This window comes from Myotis lucifugus, unplaced genomic scaffold, assembly GCF_000147115.1.
Source record: "Myotis lucifugus unplaced genomic scaffold, Myoluc2.0 scaffold_28, whole genome shotgun sequence".
Lineage (NCBI taxonomy): Eukaryota > Metazoa > Chordata > Mammalia > Chiroptera > Vespertilionidae > Myotis > Myotis lucifugus.
The window spans coordinates 9,969,959-9,990,487 of record NW_005871076.1 but is presented as its reverse complement, the minus strand read 5'-3'; the positions used below and the strand labels follow the sequence as shown (position 1 = coordinate 9,990,487).

General features: G+C 40.9%; 1 protein-coding gene across 2 annotated transcripts; it reads right to left on the bottom strand.

The window, feature by feature from the left end:
* On the bottom strand, positions 1 to 18,967 carry SKP1 (S-phase kinase associated protein 1). Of its 2 annotated transcripts, none has more exons than XM_006086597.3 (6): positions 18,823 to 18,967; positions 14,967 to 15,063; positions 6,816 to 6,889; positions 4,294 to 4,437; positions 2,032 to 2,172; positions 1 to 879 (listed from the first exon to the last, which is right to left on the bottom strand). In XM_006086597.3, the coding sequence occupies exons 2-6, from the start codon at positions 15,061 to 15,063 to the stop codon at positions 844 to 846; spliced, it is 492 nt and encodes a 163-aa protein (XP_006086659.1). In that variant the 5' UTR covers positions 18,823 to 18,967; the 3' UTR covers positions 1 to 843. The 2 variants fall into 2 exon arrangements, with proteins under 2 accessions (XP_006086659.1, XP_006086658.1); XM_006086596.3 differs by having other exon boundaries at positions 18,725 to 18,867.
* Between the last annotated feature and the right edge of the window lie 1,562 nt (positions 18,968 to 20,529).

The window sequence follows — 20,529 nt, the reverse complement described above, 5'->3', positions numbered from 1 at the left end:
TACTATGTAACTTACTTTTTATTGAAAGTATCTTGCATTCATGCTGGATGCTTTCTGGGTTTTGCCACACATTTTAATGTTAAAGGTTAAATTTTTTTGTTTTTTACATGCAAGTATTGTAAATAGTTTTGCCCATATGGGATCACTGATTATAAAAAGATGACATACCACAAGGGCTGTCTTTTTTAACTGAAAAGCTAACAACTGCATAGTTATATTTCCCCCAAAACCACAAACTGAGTAGTAACTGAGTCTCTAACCAACATAAGATTAAAAATGCAAAAACAAGTCCTCAGATTCAATTAAGGAAGCCCTGCTACATATGGGCTAATCAATACCAGTGGTACTCCTTGACTCCAGGAAGCTGAAAGACATCCTAATAACCCCATTCAGAACATTTACCTCAAGTAGACTTTTCCAGCTTCCAACTCATGAATAAAGATAATACATTGTTAATTCTATTTCAGAAAACTTTTGCAAGTTGTTTTATTTACAATGCCAACTTTTGAAAAGTCACTAAACTAAAGTTAACTGGACAATAAACTAGGCAGAAATCGCTTTGCAAAAAGAGGGAAAGCCCAAAATGCCACTTTCTATAGAGAACCCACAATTCAGTTTTATTCAGAGCAAAGAAAAGATATTTTGATCATACTGGAAGAAACTCAGCCATAGGTTTGGAATCTGTACCCAAACTACACATGCAATGAAGACAATATTCTGCTAATACAATTGATTTGCTGCTGCATTTGTCTACTGTTTGCCTAATATTAACAATTATAAACAGAGCAGTGCAACTAGTATTTGGAACAATCCTTACAGTGTTACAGTGTCAGGCACAACTTTTCACTTCTCTTCACACCACTGGTTCTCTTTGCGTACCTAGAAAAAGAGATGGATATAAGAAAGTACCTTAAGTAGTCTTTCCTAAGACTAATACTTAGTAATTCATCAATAATCTCCGAGGTTGATCATAAAGAAACAGATGGAAAACTGGAAAAACACCAGGTTAATAGTAAACTTCCTAGTCACCCTTCTTTTCCTCCCCTAGGTTATTTTGCCCTGCTGAAATTATCAAAAAAGCAAAGGCATGCCCAGCCAGTGTGGTTCAACAGTTAAGCATTGACCCAGGAACCAAGAGTTCACTGGTTCAATTCCCTGTCAGGACACATGCCCAGGTGGCAGGCTCCATCCCCAGCAGGAGGCAGCCAATCAATGACTTTCTCTCATCATTGATGTTTTTCTCTCTCTTGCCCTCTCCCTTCCCCTCTTGCTAAAAATCAATAAAAACACATTAAAAATCCGTAGCCTGTTTTGCTCAGTGGATAGAGCATCGGCCTGCGGACTAAAGGGTCCAGGGTTCGATTCCAGCTGGGGGCACATGCCCGGGTTGCAGGCTCAATCCCCGGTAGGGGGCGTGTAGAAGGCAGCCAATCAATGATTCTCTCTCAACATTGATGTTTCTCTCTCTCTCTCTCTCCCTCTCCCTTCCTCTCTGAAATCAGTAATATATATATATAAAATATATTTTTAAAAAAGCAAAGGCAGAGGGCAATTATAGCTTCAGTCACTAGAGCTAACAGAGCAAATTCAAATAGTTCATTCACATTATTCCAGTTTGTAGCTGTGTCAACAAAATCATTCTGATCTATTCACTAATTTCTTCCCTGTTCACTAAGTTGCTCTGAAGTATCCTAGCATCCAACCATCCTGCTTTTCTGAAGCCATTTATGTCTTATATGTAAGGTCCCAGATGCCAAAACTAGTAACTACTAAGGAATAAGTACCAAAGAGCACCTCTGGCTGAAAAGTATATTGTTCTTATGTTTATAAAAAAGCAGTATCATTCAAGTGTTTAGACTCATTTTAGGACACAGAAGGTGCCTGTAATGTTTTAGGACATAGAAAGTATCTACCTCTTACACCCCAAATAGTCAACATTCTTTGATACAGGCACTTTCTTTTCCTGATATGTTATGGATTTTATTCTCTTTTAAAAAGCATGTGATCAAGAACAAACTATTGGCTACATACCTGGGCTTCCTCTTCTTCAGTAAAGTCATTTTTTATATTGAAGGTCTTGCGAATCTCTTCAGGGGTTTTCCCCTTGATCATATTGGCAACAGTCTTGCATGTAACATCAAGCAAACCTTTGATGTCTAAATAGTTTGCAGCCTGTGAAGTGATTGTTGTTTTCATTAAAGTATATTTGACGGTTTAAACTAATAGAAAGTTAACAGTTGATAATTCATATCTAATTAAGCTTAAAATGCTACTTTTAAGAAATTAAATGGAGAAGAGTAAATCAGACAAGTTTTGTGAAAGATATTTGTTCATACCCTTCATTGTATACCTCTATAATAATGAGTCCTCCTGCTGCCTTAAGTAAACTATATACACTACACCTCAAATGTTAAAGAATTGCCATCCGGGGGGCGGGGGGGGGGGGGGGGGGTGCGTGCATGCACAAAGCAAGTGCACAAGCACCACAGGTCAAATCTTGACATTTAAAGAATTCAAACATAAGCAGTTACAGCATTACATTTTATTGATCTTCTGAAATAATCAGCTTTTGGTTTCTTTGATTTTCTCTCATTTTCTCATTTTCTATTGATTTCTGCTCTTTAACATTCTCTTTGGGTTAATTTCATCTTTCACTAGTTTCTTTTGGTAAAAATTAAATCACTAATTTGAGATTTTTCTTCTTTCCAATTATCAGTGTTTAGTGCTATCAATTCCCCTCTCATGACCCTCAGGAGGAGGAGGGTCATCCTTGTGGTGGGTGTTCCACTGAATGACCTACCACAAAAACAAAAGTTCATTCCTCTGTGGCATCTCACAGATTTTCATGTATTCTGCTTTATTTCCATCCAATTCAAAATACTTTATAATTTTTCTTTTGATTTCTTCTTTGACTCATGGAAAATTTGTTTTTCAGTTTTCAAATATCGGCAAATTTTCCAGATAGCTTTCTGTTACTGATTTCTAATTTAATTCCACTGTGATCAGAAAATACCTTGAATTCTTTCAAACTTGAGACTTATGTTATGGCCCAGAACATGTCTAACCTTGATAGCATTTATTTGAATATACACAGAATATGTATTCTGCCGTCACTGGATGTAATGTTCTGTAAATGTCAATTAGGACAAGTTGATCAACAGTGTTACATAAGTCTTCTATATCCTTACTGATTTCTCTACTTGTTTTATCAATTATTTATAGAGAGGCCTGGAAATCTCTAACTATGATTGTAGATTTGTCTGTCTATTAATCTTTGAGTTCTATTGGTTTTTGTTTAACTTTTTGGAAGTTTTGCATTTAGGCAGATAAATGTTTAGAACTGCTCTGTCCTCTTAATAACGAACTGATTCTGTTATCGTTATGTAATGACCCTTTTTAATCCTGGTAATATTCTTTGCCCTGAAATCTACTTAATATAGTCACTCCAATTTTCTTTTGATTAATATTAGTATAATATATACCCCCCCTTAAATCTACTGTGTCTTTATATTTAAAGGGAGTTTTTTGTAGGCAGCATAGCTGAGTCTTGCTTTTTTTAATCCAATGTGATAATCTCTCTACCCTTTAATTGTGGTGTTTAGACTATTTACATTTAATGTGATTATTGATATGTGGATTTGAATTCAGAGTGTTAAAATTCAGTATCAGCCGTAACCGGTTTGACTCAGTGGATAGAGCGTCGGCCTGCGGACTGAAAAGTCCCAGGTTCGATTCTGGTCAAGGGCATGTACCTTGGTTGCGGGCACATCCCCAGTGGGGGGTATGCAGGAGGCAGCTGATCGATGTTTCTCTCTCATCGATGTTTCTGACTCTCTATCCCTCTCCCTTCCTCTCTGTAAAAAATCAATAAAATATATTTTAAAAAAAAATTCAGTATCAATTAATTTAACAAATTAAACTCTTTAAGAAGTCTAAAGGCTCTGAACTAGAGTGTCCTACAGTGTTCCTTAAAAATATACCAGAATAGCAGCTCTCTATGGAGCACACCACACCTTCGCCCATCCCCTTCTTTCTCTAGTGCACTCTCTTTTTCCAGTGCACCCCTCTGCCTCTCCTCCCTCTTTCATCTCTCAAGGCACATACCTCTCTCCCTCTTTCTCCTAAGCTCCAAGGGTCATTCCATTGCCTCTGTAACTTTCTAAATAAATCTTCCCTTATTAAAAAACAAACAAACAGGGGGGCGGGGAGGTTGGGGGTTAATGGGAAATGAGGACACATTTGTAATACCTTAACCAATAAAGAAATTAAAAACAAACAAACAAACAAACGTACCAGAATTAGTTCAAATAGTGTTCCTTGGTCAACTTTGAGGAATTCTTGGTCCCAAACAGGAATATCATCTGTTCGCTTTTCTTTGTTCTCATCATCCTCAGGAGGAGGAGGGTCATCCTTGTGGTGGGTGCACCACTGAATGACCTACAACAGAACAATAGCTCATTCCTCTGTGGCATTTTATCACAAGGTATTCATTCCACTGCTGGGGCAAGGTTATTCCTATAATGAGCTAAGAACTAGCTAGAAGTTGACTTGAATAATAGTTAGTAGCCAAGCTCGAAAAGCAAATATGAAGCTTGAGGAATCTTCACAACTCTAGAGGGTGGAAGATCTTAGATTATCAGCTAAACCTGCAGACTATACTTGACCACATTAAAAAGCTCTTGTGCAAAAAGATAAAGTCACACAGGAAAAGGAATGGAAAATACATACAACTAGCAATGGATTACCCTATAGAATATAAAATCTTAAAAATCACTACAAAGAAATAAGCTAAAAACAAACAGGCAATTCATAAATCTGATTAGTAAAACAGGAGGAAATACTCAGCCTCACTAGATGCAAAATTAACACTCTGGTCAGATGCAACTAGTTTAGATTGCTAAAAAATATATATATTTTTTAAATAGCGATGTGAGAGAGACACATCAATTGGTTGCCTCCTGCATGCACCCCATCTAGGGCTGGGGATCAAGCCTGCAACCAAGGTGCCTGTTTTTGACCAGGAATCGAACCCAGGACCCTTCAGTCCGCAGGCCAACACTCTATCCACTAAGCCAAACTGGCTAGGGCGTATTAAGATTTTGATACAAATTATTAGCAATAATAGTGTAAGGGTAACAACCTCTTCTACAGGAGAGTATAAATTGGAATAACCCCTTTGAAAAGTAATCTAGCACTACCTAGTGAAACTGAATATGTACATACCTTATCACCAAGCAATTCTAAATACAGACACATACAGAAGACTACTCAATGTAATAACAAAACAGGAAAAGCCCACATGTTCCCTTATTAGGGGAATGAACACATTATAATTAAATTTTCAGGAAGCTGATCAGCTAGACTAGATGTATGATTGTAAAGGCCAAAACCAACACTAAAAGTATTAAGCTGTAGAATCTAAGTGGCGGGCAAATGGGTGTTTTCTGTATGATTAAAATTTTTCCACAGTATTTAATATTGGGGGGAAATGCTGAGAAAAAATGGCAGAGCCAAGAAATTTTACTGCCAGGATGCAAAAAAAGTAAAGAGCTATTTCAAGAAGGAAAAGCCAAGAATAAGGGGATTTAATGAAATAAACAATAGCTTTTTTTAAAAAAATATATTTTATTGATTTTTTACAGAGAGGAAGGAAGGGAGAGAGATAGTTAGAAACATCGATGAGAGAGAAACATCGATCAGCCGCCTCCTGCACATCTCCTACTGGGAATGTGCCCACAACCCAGGTACATGCCCTTGACCGGAATCGAACCTGGGACCTTTCAGTCCGCAGGCCGACGCTCCATCCACTGAGCCAAACCGGTTTCGGCAACAATAGCTTTTTAAGAAGTATTCCAGTCTTGTAAGAAAAGGAGCACATAGGCCCAGCTGGTTTGGCTCAGTGGATAGAGCATCAGCCTACAGACTGAAGGGTCTCGGGTTCAATTCCTGGTCAAGGCACATGCCTGGGTTGTAGGCTCGATCCCCAGTGTGGGGTGTGCAGGAGGCAGCTGATCAGTGATTTTCTCTCATCACTAATGTTTCTATCTCTCTTTCCCTCTCCCTTCATCTCTGAAATCAATAAAAATATCTATTTTTTTTAAAAAGGAGCAACCAGTATTTGCTTATATAGGCATTAAAAAAAACTCTTGAAAGGATATAAAAGAAAGTAATGTTTATTATTATTTATGGAGGTTTCTGGTCAGATGAGAGACAGGAGATTTTTATCATATATTTTTAGGTTTTGGATCATGTGATTATTCAGTATACTTAAGGTTTAAATAATCTTTTTTTAAAATATATTTTTCTCTAGCCATTTTCCTCTAAGTCTAGCCAGTTTTTCCCCCAATGTGAAAACTAGTTGCTGTTGTTTTTTTTTTAGATAAGAATTCAATTTAAATAGCTAGTTCTGTTAAGGAGCCATGTGACCTGAAACACTAAAACCCTATTCAATGTGGAGAGCCGTTTATGCTTAGACACAAGGTAAGGTGATCAACTGAGATAACAAAAGTACATCTCTTATTCTCAAGTTCCCTTTGAGGCACCCATTCAGTGGACAAACAACACAAGAATTTTCCTTTTTACTAGTCACATATAGTTATATTTAAGTAATTTAAATGTGTTAATGAAAAGACTAGACAATTCAAACTCACAGGGCCAGGTTAAATAAACTACAACAAATACTTAGTCAATGATACTACAAAGAGTTCTAGATTTTTTTAAAAGGAAGCCATCTCTTTATCAATATAGAAAGATCACCAGGATACTATTAATGAAGAAAGAAAAATCACAGACAAGTATATAGCATGCTAATTTACCTTTTTTAATATTGCTGCATTAACATTTGGTAGAGGAACTGGGTCATCATCGCCTTCATCATCCATTCCCAAATCTAACAAAACCAGAAGAGATTTGCCATTATTTCCTACTCCATTATAACATTTATACAAAACTAGGCTATTTCTCAAACAAGTGACTAGCATGACATGTCTGGAAGAGTATAAAAAGTACTTTACTAAGAATAGTTCTTTTAACAGCATTTAAAACTGGTGGTTCCTAATAAAAAGTCCATGAACCAAAAAAAAAAAAAAAAGTCCATGAACCACCCAAAACTATATAAAGTTGTGAGTGGACAAATATAGTAAAATTATATCAAAAGATTTCTTAAATAGGAAGAAAATTATTTAATAAATGTGACTGAGATGGCTGGGCAACCATTTAGAAAAAACACACAAACTAAACTCTTATCCTCATTCTTTATACTAAACCAGCCGTGGGCAAACTACGGCCCGCGGGCCGAATCCGGCCCGTTTGAAATGAATAAAACTAAAAAAAAAAGACCGTACCCTTTTATGTAATGATGTTTACTTTGAATTTATATTAGTTCACACAAACACTCCATCCATGCTTTTGTTCCGACCCTCCGGTCCAGTTTAAGAACCCATTGTGGCCCTCGAGTCAAAAAGTTTGCCCACCCCTGTACTAAACTCTCTAACTGGACTGCATTTAAAAAAATAAAACAATGACAGGTATCACATGTAACAGAATCTCACACAACACACACAACATATCATGCAGTCACTGACAAAAACAAGGCAGGCAGCTCCATACCTACTGGTATAATTTCAAGATTAAAGTTTTAAAAAATAAAATACATGTTATCTGAATAAAAAAGGGAATATATATTTATATTTAAAATATTTATATTTAAAATAAGGAACTGTTAAAAATATGTCATTGAGAGACTCAGTTTCAGGGTATAACCTTTAGTGTTGCTCATCGTGTACATATTACCTATAATTTTGAATCTGTAAGTTTCTCTGATTAAAAGGCCTACCTTTCCGATTCTCAAAGTGGCTAGTAAACTCCAAAGACAAAACTGAACATAAAAATCCATGTTATTTAAAGACTAGTAGCCCGGTGCATGAAATCCGTGCACATTAAAAGGGAATTAATTGCCCTAACCGGTTTGGCTCAGTGGATAGAGCATCGGCCTGCGGACTCAAAGGTCTCGGGTTCGATTCCGGTCAAGGGCATGTACCTTGGTTGTGGGCACATCCCCAGTGGGGAGTGTGCAGGAGGCAGCTGATCGATGTTTCTCTCTCATCGATGTTTCTAACTCTCTATCCCTCTCCCTTCCTCTCTGTAAAAAATCAATAAATATTTTTTTAAAAAAGGAATTAATTAGCAGAGATATTTTAACATTGCTATTTGCCCTTTCTCTATAGAAATGTGAGAGATGAAAGGAAATTAGTAAAATGTATATGAAAATAATATATAGATTAATAAACAGTAACAAAAGGATATAACAACAGAGGCATGATATAAAAATGACAAAAACATGATATGAAAACAACAAAAACATGATATAAAAACAACAGTGATGCAAACAATGACTGATAAAGTGATTAAACTTATTCTAATATCTCCCTGTACACCACATTAAGAGTGAAAACACTTTCAGAGTGCTTGACTAATTTCCCTTATGATGAAGTACTTAGAACTTTAACTGTAACATCACATGCTCTTCAAACTCGAGAGAAAGCAACATATAACTGACCATGTGCAAAAACGGGTTCAGGTAGGAACATGCCTACTCTGTCTAGAGTTTGTCCTTGTGATTTATTAATAGTCATCACAAATGCTGGCATCACGGAAAACCGTCGTCGAATCAATTTAAATGGGAGGCCAGTGTCAGATGGGGACAAATTAATTCTTGGAATCAGAACAGCCTCTCCCTCTGCAGATCCTGTTAATACTTCAGCTTCGATAATGTTAGGTCATAATCTTTTGATAATAAATCTGGTACCATTAAAAAGACCCCATTTACTATTGAGATTTCTCAATAGCATGATGATTGCACCCACTTTCAATTTTAATTTATGACATGGCATTCCCGAAGGAGTAATACTATTCAGAAATTCGATGGGGAAATTTTCCTTTGTTTCTTTGTTATGGGGTGGGGCCACAACATTAGTAACAAAGAAACAGAATTAAAACTTTATTGTGGGGAGCCGCTACAGTGTTTTGGACAGGTTCAAGCCTTGGACTGATGAGAGGGCACAGTCCTCTCATTGCCACGTGCAACTCCCAGCTTGGAGGGCAGGGCCCTCCCAGCACAATTATAGCCAACAGCTGTATTTATAAGCTTGAACCTATGGTCGGAACACGTGGCCCCATGTGCCTGAGTGATGTGGGCTTGATAGAGTTCAGGTGCATGTAGTTGAGTAGGATTGAAACCCAGGAGAATGTTTGTAAACATCTTGGTCACGCCCTTACTTTGCCTCATAGAATCTGCTATTAACTAAAGGCATGGCTGTGGGCGTGGTTGCTGTCTCTCAGAAAAGCAGCGTCCCACCGAGACCTGGCTTTCATTCTCTTGTCTGTCTTTTCTAAGCCTTTCAGCCGCCCCACTCAGGTTCACCCCTTGCCCTGCTGGCGCGAGGCACACTTTAGAAAGATCTGCCTCCATGCTCCCAGGGTGGGTTCCTGCCTCAAACTCTGCCTTTACAGGAAGCAGCTCCGGGAAACAGCTCGGGGGAGGGCGCAGCCGTTGCCAAGACAACCCCTGTAGGACTGACTTCCTTCCGCTCAGTGTTCGTCTATATGTGACGAACACCACCCATGGTTTTTATATAAGTAGATTTGTCTTTAAAGATTCTATATAATATTTTTCAAATCAAATGGATTTGTCCTTAGGTATCTACAGGACTCAAAAAAGGTGCCAAAGAAAGTCAGTTAATAGCACATACCAAGATTAGAGACCAAAAGTTACTACAGTACTATATCGGTGTAGCACAGTATCAGTTATACTAACATGGCCCATGTTGAATCAAACAATTTAGTCCCTGATATATCCAGGTGCTGTCCCAGGCAGTTAAGAGTCAGCAATGAGCCCTGACCGGTTGGCTCAGTGGATAGAGCGTTGGCCTGCGGACTGAAGGGTCCCGGGTTCGATTCCAGTCAAGGGCATGTACCTTGGTTACGGGCACATCCCCAGTAGGGGGTGTGTAGGAGGCAGCTAATCTGTGTTTCTCTCTCATCAATGTTTCTGACTCTCTGTCCCTTTCCCTTCCTCTCTGCAAAAAATCAATAAAATATATATTTTTTAAAAAATCAATAAAATATATTTTTTTAAAAAAAGAGTCAGCAATGAATACAGAATGGGAGGAATTGTTGCAATTTTAGAGATCAGGATGTCTCACGGAGATGACCACATGACGTTTCAGTATAATTTTAGAGGAGGGAACACCTAAGCAGAGGAAATGGCAAATGGGAAGGCCTTCTGACGGGAGTGTCTGGGATGGTCTAAAAACACTAAAGAACCAAGTGTTGCTAGAGCAGGATGGGCAAGGGTGAAAAGAACAGAAGAGATTAATAACAGGGGGCCTGACAGTAATAGGGCCTTCTGCATTTTTGGCTACTGTATTGGTTAAAGATGATAGAGAGCAGTGGGAAACCAATTATGGGGCTAGCAATAATCCAGGCACAAGATGATAGCTTAAAGATTTACAGCCATGAAAAAATTAAGAAATGGTCTAATTCTGTATGCATTTTGAAGGTAGGGGCAATAGGACTTGCCAACAGATGGGAAGTAGAATGTGAAAGGAGTCAGAGAAGACAAGGTTTAAGACATGATGAACTAGATGGAATTGCCATTAATTCATATGGAGAAGGCTGTCCGAGAACTGTGATTTTGGAGGGCAGAAAATCAAGAACTCTACTTTCATAAGTATGAGATAGAAATTAGATACAATAGATTTAAATTAGATACATAAGGGTAGACAAAGTGGTTAAATATGTAAGTCTAAAAATCAAGAGATCAGAACTGTAGGGTAAGTTTGGGAATTGGTGTATAGATGGTTTATAACACTACTAGAGGCCTAGTGTACGAAATTCATGGGGGGGGGGGTCCTTCAGCCCAGCCTGCACCCGCACCAATCTGGGACCCCTCGGGGGATGTCCGACTGCCGGTTTAGGCCCGATCCCTCAGTCAGACATCCCTCGCGCAATCCAGGACCACTGGCTCCTAACCACTCACCTGCCTGCCTGCCTAATGCCCCTAACTGCTCCCCTGCCTGCCTGGTCGCCCCTAACGGCCCTCCCCTGCCAGCCTAGTTGCCCCCAATGTGCATATGGCTGGGGTCCCTCAGCCCGGCCTGTGCCCTCTCGCAGTCCGGGAGCCCTTAGGGGATGTCCTCGGGGGAGCGGGCCTAAGTCAGCAGTCAGACATCCTTAGCTCTGCTACAGAGGCGGGAGAGGCTCCCTGCTGCGCTTGCCAACCGTAAGCCCAGCTCAGGGCTTCTGGCTGAGTGGCACTCCCCCTGTGGGAGCACACTGACCACCAGGGGGCAGCTGCTGCATTGAGCGTCTGCCCCCTGGTGATCAGTGTGCGTCATAGCGACTGCTGCATTGAGCGTCTGCCCCCTGATGATCAGTGTGCGTCATAGCGACTGGTTGTTCCACCGTTTCGTCAATTTGCATATTAGCCTTTTATTATATAGGAAGAGACTAGATGAGAAGACCAAGGGAATAATAAATCAGTATAAATATAATGAAGAGGCCCAATGATTAAGTACACCTTGGGGAACTTCAGGCTTTAAAAACAAGGAGACAGAAGGCTGTGACAGAGGTACAGTACTAGTAAGTAAAGTATCCAGGAAACCAAATGTAGAAAAGAATGACCAACTGTCACAAGCTGTCAATAGGTTTAGATGAGAAATGAAACACTTGACAACACGTAGTTTCAAAAAGTATCTTATTTTCCTGTATATGTTAGGGTTACTCATCTCCCCTCTCCTCCTTCCCACCAATGTCTTTTCCTGATCCCATCTCTGCTCAGAGTAAAACTAAAATATGATACTATCCTGTCCTAGCCTGTATGGCTCGGTTGGTTGAGCACTGTCCCATACATCAAGAGGTTGCTGGTTGACTCTGGGCCAAAGCACATGCCTGGGTTGTGGGCTGATCCCCAGTAGAGGGCATGCAGGAGGCAGCCAATCCATGTTTCTCTCTCATTGATATTTCTCTCTCCCTTCCTCTCTAAAATCAATAAAAACATATTTTTAAATAAAAATAATAATATCCCAATTTGGATCAAGCCACTTACCCTTTTCCTGAACTAGTAGAAAATATTTTTTAATCAGAAGGAAGAGAAAAAAGTTTTACTATGTGAAATACTTGTGTTTGAGGAATTAAGATTTAGAGAAAACATAATACAAAAGACCATCTTGCTTAAATCCAAATGTTATTTGGAAGAAGGCTTAAGTCACATTAAAAATAAGGGCCTTACCCCTGGCTGGTTTGGCTCAATGGCTAGAGCGTCATCTTGCTGACTGTGCTGACTGAATGGTCCCAGATTCGATTCCAGTCAAGGGCACATGCCCAGGTTGCAGGCTTGATCCCCAGTAGGGGATGTGCAAGAGGGCCATTCAATGACTCTCTCTCATTATTGATGTTTCTCTTTCTCCCTCTCCCTTCCTCTCTGAAATCAATAAAAATATACGAAAAAATAAAAAAAATAAGGGCCTTAGCCTTGGCTGGTGTGGCTCAGTTGGTTGGAGTGTTGTCCCAAGCACCAAAGGGTCATAAGTTCAATTCTCGAACAGAGCACATACGCAGGTTTCAGGTTCAATCTCAGGTCAGGTAGCTTAGGGGAGGCAAACAAACGACGTTTCTCTCACACATCGATATCTCTCTCTCTCTCTCTCTCTCAAATCCATAAAAACCTATCCTCTGGTAAATACTAAATAAAAATGGTTGCAAAGGATTACTTCTCTAACATTTAAACTAAGGATTTGCTGGGGTTTTTTTGCATTTAGACTGAATGCACAAGTAGCAACAGTCATTCCTTTAAGCTATTTAGTTTTAAGAACTTCTGAGAGACACCTGTATCCTGATACCACACCCTGTACCTGAACAAATCAGTCAATCCACATGTACAAAACCAAGATTTTCACTTCTGATTGTCCTGTGATTAGAAGTTTATATTTATGTTTTCTGAGTCACAAAAAAACCCATAATAGAGATATTGCAGATGCAAAACAGGAAAGCAATAAGTTGCTGAATTCAATAGACTCTAGTCCTCAAGAGGCTAAACTTCTAGATAAACCATTGGTATTTAAGACAAAGTCAAATGCCATGGAGGAAATGAATCATTTAACTGTTGCTATCATGCCACTTGATTCAGTGGGCAAAGTTGGTGTGGAAAACCTTCAAGGAGCCCTATGTTCTTACATTGGCAAATGCTTCTTTGAAGCAGTACAAAACAGATTAGTGTGCCAGGCACCAACTAAGATGAAATAAAGAACACTTTCATTGCTAAATCAAGTATTCACGCAACAATTGTGATATCAGTTTCTACATCTTCTAGATAAAGCCTTACTCACCTGCCTTTAGGGACACTTGGATTTTTTTCATACTTGATGAATAGTGACTGTAGGATATACCAAGGGTTTAACAACTTAACAGAAATTATCTGTGTATGTAAGTTACTAGAATACAGGAATGTAAGTACCACATGATTGGTATCAATGACCAAAAAGAATTATATGTTGTTTTTATCAGCCAACAGAAGTCACACACTGAGAAAACAGAAGACACACCCTCTGCAATTCAGCTTCCGCCTCTACCACACCTATTATCTGCTGTTGTTAGAAATCCTCTAGCTTATTAATTGTAAAATCCTAAGTGATCAGTCAACAGTATATGAATCCAACAATCAGTCTGTTCACCTCAAAATGCCTCCCTCTTACCTTGGCTTTCACAAATACTACTTCACTGATTCTCCACTCCTGACTTCTACATTCCTGCCCCAATTTCATTTACTGCCATAGATACTTCCATTCCTCTCAAGCCCATTCTTCAGCTCTACCAACTACAGTATCACAATCTCATCCCACCCCCAAAACGCAACTAAAAGCCTTGATTTTACTTTTCTTTAACACATCCTCTCTACTGCAGAACAATCTTCCAAAACATCCTAATTCTACCAGATTTGAAATATCACCTAAGACTACACACTGCGGTCTCTCCACAAGCCTGAAGAATAGCATCAGCCAAGATGTTCCCACAGCACCTTTTGGCACACAATTTTATTAATGCACTAATTATATATACCATGTGGCAGTTTGACTTCTTTGGTGTCTGTCTTCCTTCCTGGTTTAAAAATCCTTCAAGAGCAAAAACTATTTCTCACTTACCTTCTTTTCACCAGAATATAGCTAGTGCTTGGCACATAACTCACTTAAATATCTGTAAGCTACATATCTTCCCTATATAAAAGCATTTGATATTTGAAAAATTAAGAAATGGTCTAATTTCTGAAGAACACTCTTACTACTAGTAAATTTCCCCCTCCCCACCAATTCTAGAGACTGATTTGTATGTCTCCATTTTATATTTATGTCCACCAGCCCACTGGTTACACTAAGAGATCCATGTTAACTAGTAAAAAATTTCAAAAATGTTTCAGAACCGGTTTTTCTGTCTTACTTCTTTGTTGTGCTGCACATATACTTTGCAGTAGTTTCAGAGGAATGACAAACTAGACAAAAGGAAAAACTTGGTTAAAAAAAACAAACACACATCTACTCAGTTTACAATCTACTCAGTTTACTCCTTCTGTTGAAACCAGGTGCTCTATTTAGCTACCTTATAGAAAGGATCTCTTTTCCAAAGGCTTTAATTTTTGTCACTAGAAATTGTGAATCTAAATTTACTTGAAACTGAAAATTGGTCTTATCTATTTAATGGGCGGGGGGAGGGGGGGGATCTCATTATTTCAGACAATGCAAAAGAGATGACCTGTATCAAAAAAATGCAGTTAATACTTTAAATTTTAAAAAGGTAAACTTAACCCCTTTATATTCTTGAGAACTTTGACAGATTACTTGTATAAATTCAATGTTCACAGATTACCTCAAATTATTTATTTTTTCCCCCTGACCCAGGCTTTTAAAATAACTTACCTTCTAACATGGTCTTGATAGTCACAGATTGTTTGGCAATTTCAACATCAACTTCAAATATCTCTCCATCAGAACTCTGCAATTTAATTGAAGGCATCTAAAAAAAAAAGGCATTATATTGAATTTGAAATTTACGAGATATTATTTCCATACACTACTGATTTTTTAAAAGTAAAATCAAGGTTTTTCGTTGGTTTTTTGGGGGGTGGGATGACTCTGTTAAAAGCCCTCTATAACTATAAAATCCTAAAAACCTGTAGTATATAGCCCTGTAAAACACTGTGAGTGGTTATTCACGGGCTAACATACAAGTGTTTCTATAAAATTCTTTCAAAGTATAATTCCTAGAAACAGAAGCTCTTAAGGCCTTCCCTACTGAACTCATTGCTGGTTTAAATTTAAAGTTACATTCCATACTTTTGATGCAAAATATTTCTAAAATGGGACTTACTTTTTTTGTCTGCCTTTCTGCTTTCACTCAATACTGACTACTGCATTTGAAGTGAATTGTCACAGTTAACTACCTGCAAACCTGAGGGAGGGCAGTCCAAAATAAACAAAGCTACCAAATAAGATAGTAATTTTCCTCTAGTGAAACTTACCAATGAAAAATAAGTTCAAATCCAAAGTTGATCATGACATACTTATTTATGTTTGGATCAATGCAAGATCATATAACAGAATAAAGAGCTAAGGATAAACAGATGTCTATCTAATTCCCTATGCCAAATAAGAAACAAATTGCACAGCGTCCTTTTTATCTTTCATTACTGACTGTCCAGGTGTCCAAGTTTGAGATCTTCTGCCAAAATCCTCATAGTAATAACCTACTACTCGTTTCAAAAATGTATTTATTAACTAAGATTGAGTCATTAGGAAAAAGACACCTCTTACATGAAAGTTAATTGAGCAATTAACTTCAAAGGACTTGAATTCTGGCCAAAAAAAAAATTGTTTAAAATTAAAAATTCTAAGCCAGCAATTTCTTACCATCTTCGCATTCTTCGGGAGAAGAGGGTGGGGGAAGAGAGAAAGGGTAGCAATACCTGCCCATAAAGATTAATTCAAGACCTCTTCAAATTTCAAGTACAGATTTTATGATCCTTTTATTTTGTTTGTTTTATTTTGTTTTGTTAATCCTCACCAGAGGATATTTTTCCATTGATTTTTAGAGAGAATGGAGGGGGAGAGACAAAGAGAGGGAAACACTGATGTGAGACACACATCCATTGGTAGCCTCCCACACGGGATGAGCCTGCAACCAGAATCGCACTCGGGACCCTTTAGTCCAGCGGTTCTCAACCTGTGGGTCGCGACCCCTTTGGGGGTCGAACGACTTTTTCACAGGGGTCGCCTAAGACCATCGGAAAACACATATTGAATATATAATTACATATTGTTTTTGTGATTAATCACTATGCTTTAATTATGTTCAATTTGTAACAATGAAAATACATCCTGCATATCAGATATTTACATTACGATTCATAACAGTAGCAAAATTACAGTTATAAAGTAGCAACGAAAATAATTTTATGGTTGGGGTTCACCCCAACATGAGGAACTGTATTAAAGGGTCGCGGCATTAGGAAGGTTGAGAACCACTGCTTTAGTCCATGGGCCAACACCTCTATCCACTCAACCAAACTGGCTGGGGCTCAAGTATAAATTTTAAAGACTTCTGAGAGTCTTAATCCTGTGATGTCACTATTAACGTGAACGTGGATAATTTGGCATTTAAAACTTTCATTCATTTTAGGTTTAAAGACTTAAGTCCCATTAAACCAGTTAAAATGTTCATTCAGCTTTTCCCAGACAATTATCTCCATCCCCCAAACAGACAAGCTATTAGGGAAAGGAAGCAAAAAGGTAAAGGTATGTTTTAAAACCAGGCACTGAAATATCCTCTCACTGACCCATGATTGTAAAGAATTGAATTTCGCTTTTCAGTTTACAAATATGTCTGCTTCTCCATGTTGCTTAGTGCTTGCCATAATGCAGAGGGCCCAGGGCAGAGGACCTGCCCTGTGACAAGGCAAAAAAAAAAAAAAAAGACGACGAAGAAGATATCTCCAAAAGAAATATTTTAACCTAAGTCCAATTTTTAATTACAAAATATTCTATGTTCTTTTTATGTTCTATAGTACTGGAATAAACATTACAGAATCACAAGTCTGGCAATGCAGTTGATAAAATTATTTTTAAGCAAGACTCATTGCACTTTTTTTTTTCAAATAACTCTCAATAAATAACAAGATCTGCTTAGTCATAGTCAAATTAATATATTAGGTTACTCTTAAGGGAGTTGAAGTCTTATTAAATAGCAGGGAGTCAATCGGCTAATCTGTAATTCGATGCACATTGTAATCCTAAACTTAATATTTAAAGAGAACTTTTTTTAGTGTTATACAACTGGAATTTGGTGCAACAACTTTTAATAATGGATGAAATTTTGATTTGACATGCTTTCAAGACCGTTACTTCATTTATCTAGGCTCTTGTAGCTGGAAATTAAATCACTCTCCATGGCTAGCATGATGTGAATTCTATCAACATCATGAAGGGAAGAAAACTGTTTTAAGTGACACCTCTTTTCAGGGGGCAGAGTGGAGAAGTGCATTGCTCCACAACACACATAATTCTATTGTGACGTTCTGACCAAAAAAAAAAAAAAAAAAGAAGAAGAAAAAAAAATTCATGACCCAAAAACCCAAACCCGAAGTCTCCATTAAAAAAATGATCTAGCCGAAACCGGTTTGGCTCAGTGGATAGAGCGTTGGCCTGTGGACTGAAGGGTCCCAGGTTCGATTCCGGTCAAGGGCATGTACCTGGGTTGCGGGCACATCCCCAGTAGGAGATGTGCAGGAGGCAGCTGATCGATGTTTCTCTCTCAATGATGTTTCTAACTCTCTATCTCTCTCCCTTCCTCTCTGTAAAAAATCAATAAAATATATTTAAAAAAATGATCTAAAGCAAAAACAAAACAAACAAAAAAAGTGAACCAAATCAGGTTCACTTTTTAAAAGCCAGACACCTTCAGTTTTAGAGTTAGGGTTCCTAAAAGTCACACCCTGTTGACTATGGTACCTGCTATTACAACCGTTGTGTCACCAACTTCTAGACTGTGGCAAAATCATAGGAATATTCAAGAGGAACGGGCAGCTATCTGCAAAGATCCGGCCCCACCTTAGCGGGCGGAGACCCGGTTACTAGCGACGCCAGAGACGGGAGGGAAAGGACGAGCGCTTTAAAGAAGCCCTCAGGCTAGCACCGCCACGCTCCCTCTCCCACCACAACAACACGGACACACGCCCGCGCTCCCCACAGCGGGGCCGCCACTCAGACCCCGCGGCCTTCCCCGCCCCGGGTCCCCGAGGCCGGCAGTCTCAGCACCGAGGGAGGCGCCGGCCGCCGCCTGGGCCTTGCAGCCGAGCTCCGCGCCGGCTGACGCTGGCCCCGAGCAGCCAAGGCCCAATTCCGGGCTCGGCTCGCACCTTCTCCCGCCCGCCCGGGCGCCCAAGGGGCGTCGTGACGACGCACGACCAAATGAGGCCTCGCCGAGTGGAGGGGCAGAGCGGGAGAACGGAGGCCGCCGGCACCTCCCGGAGAACAGGGTCTGAGGCGGGTTGCACCGGGCCTGAGGGCAGACCAGGCCCCGGTGCCTCCCGCCTCTGGCAAGCCGAAGCCGCAGCGGTGCGGCCACCAGCTCGCGATCCGCCGCGCCACCGCCCCTTCCGGCTCTGTCGGCGGCTACTCACGGTGCTCGGTCTCAAGGAGAGAGCGGGCCGGAGGCTGACGAGAGCCGGGCAGCGTCAGCAGAAGCAAAAGGAAAAAGGTGGAGAACAAGGCCACTTACAGCAACAGCGCGGCTCGGCGTCGGTCTTTATAGGAGCGGCAGTCGAGGACCCCAGGGCCCGTGGCGTCACAGAGCGGCGGGGCTGGCCGCCGAGTTCGCCTGACGGCAGGTGGGGGACGGCAGGGTGGCCCCAGGACGCCGGAGGGGCGGGGCCGGGCGTAAAGACCGAGGGCGCGACGGGGCGGGCCTTGATTCTTATTCCCACCCCCGGACGCGGCATTCGCTGTTCTCAGAGGCCCCGGGGAAAGGCCGGTGCACTCTGCGACCTGCAAGGGTCTTTCAGGCAGGGGCTGCCCCCAGCCGAATTGATGACCCGGGTCCCGAAAAGCCTAGAAGCTGCTAGTGTCTGGGACGGGCAGCGGCTCCCGTTTGGGGCCGGGAAAGCTGGGGCTCCGAGAAAGAAGGCAGATGGGGCCCTGCAGTCACCGCCGAGCTTCTGCTCAGGGCCTCCGTGCCCTCCACTGAACCTGACATGAGTTAGCTCACAGTCCGCAATACCTCTTGAGGTGAAATATCATTACCCTTTTCTCCTTTCATTGTGAGGGACAGGTTCTGAACGGTTCCGTGGCAAAGCCAGTTTGGTGCTCTTAACCTTTTACTAACATCGACTTCTGCAGAGACTTCCGGGCCCAAGATAACCACTGTTTTAAGGAAACCCCCGGCCTAGAGAAGAGGCCTCCCTCTGGCAATGGATCCCCATTCGCTGGGGAACGAATGCTGAGCTCCGGTGCATGCCCCGACAGCGCTGGGGATTCGCAGTGAACCAGCGAGCCAGCCAGCCAGGGTCCAGCCTGAACGGAACTCTTTTTTTTTTTTTTTTAATATCTTTTATTGATTTTTTACAGAGAGGAAGGGAGAGGGATAGAGAGTTAGAAACAGCAGTGAGAGAGAAATGTCAATCAGCTGCCTCCTGCACACCCCCTACTGGGAATGTGCCCGCAACCAAGGTACATGCCCTTGACCGGAATGGAATCTGGGACCTTTCAGTCCGCAGGCCGACGCTCTATCCACTGAGCCAAACCGGTTAGGGCTCTGAATGGGTGCTCCCTGAAGTCTGTGATAGGGTCCATAGGATGAAGCCAGCCCTAGAGAGAAGGATTGGTCTGAAAATCCGCTCCCCTCCCCACCCCGTCAGGGACTTTACCTGGCTCTACCCTGCTCAGCTTCGGGAACATTGCCACCCTCCCGAGGAGACTAGGGCGCCAGGCTCACCTAACCGGCAGGCACATGATGTGTTCCCGACGCCAGGGAGACAAAAGACTCTTCCACTCAGGGCCCTCCGAAGAAATCAGAGGCCTCCAGTTCTGACGGGACGGGCTGGGACAGGGAGGCCAAGCAGCGTCTTGAGTTACCGGGCCTTTGTCTACCAGCAGTGGTATCCAGTGTCCGCCAGGTGCCACAGCTGATGAAGGAAGATGAAAGGACCTACAGCTCTTGCTTTTTTCCATAACACAGCCCTGCCCTCAACAACTGAGCCGCAGGTCTCCGAGGCAAGGCCCCCTCGAGCCCCTTCGCCCTGTTTGCCCCTGGCATACAGTGGCACCTTGTAAACTCAGTTGAGTATCCTAAGCAGGACTGGGCAGTGCCATGTCACACATCTAGCCCAAGCACCCAGCACAAGGCCTGGCATAAAGTAGGTGTATGGTTTTCTTTGTTTTTGTTTTTTTTAATACATTTTTATTAATTTCAGAGAGGAAGGGAGAGGGA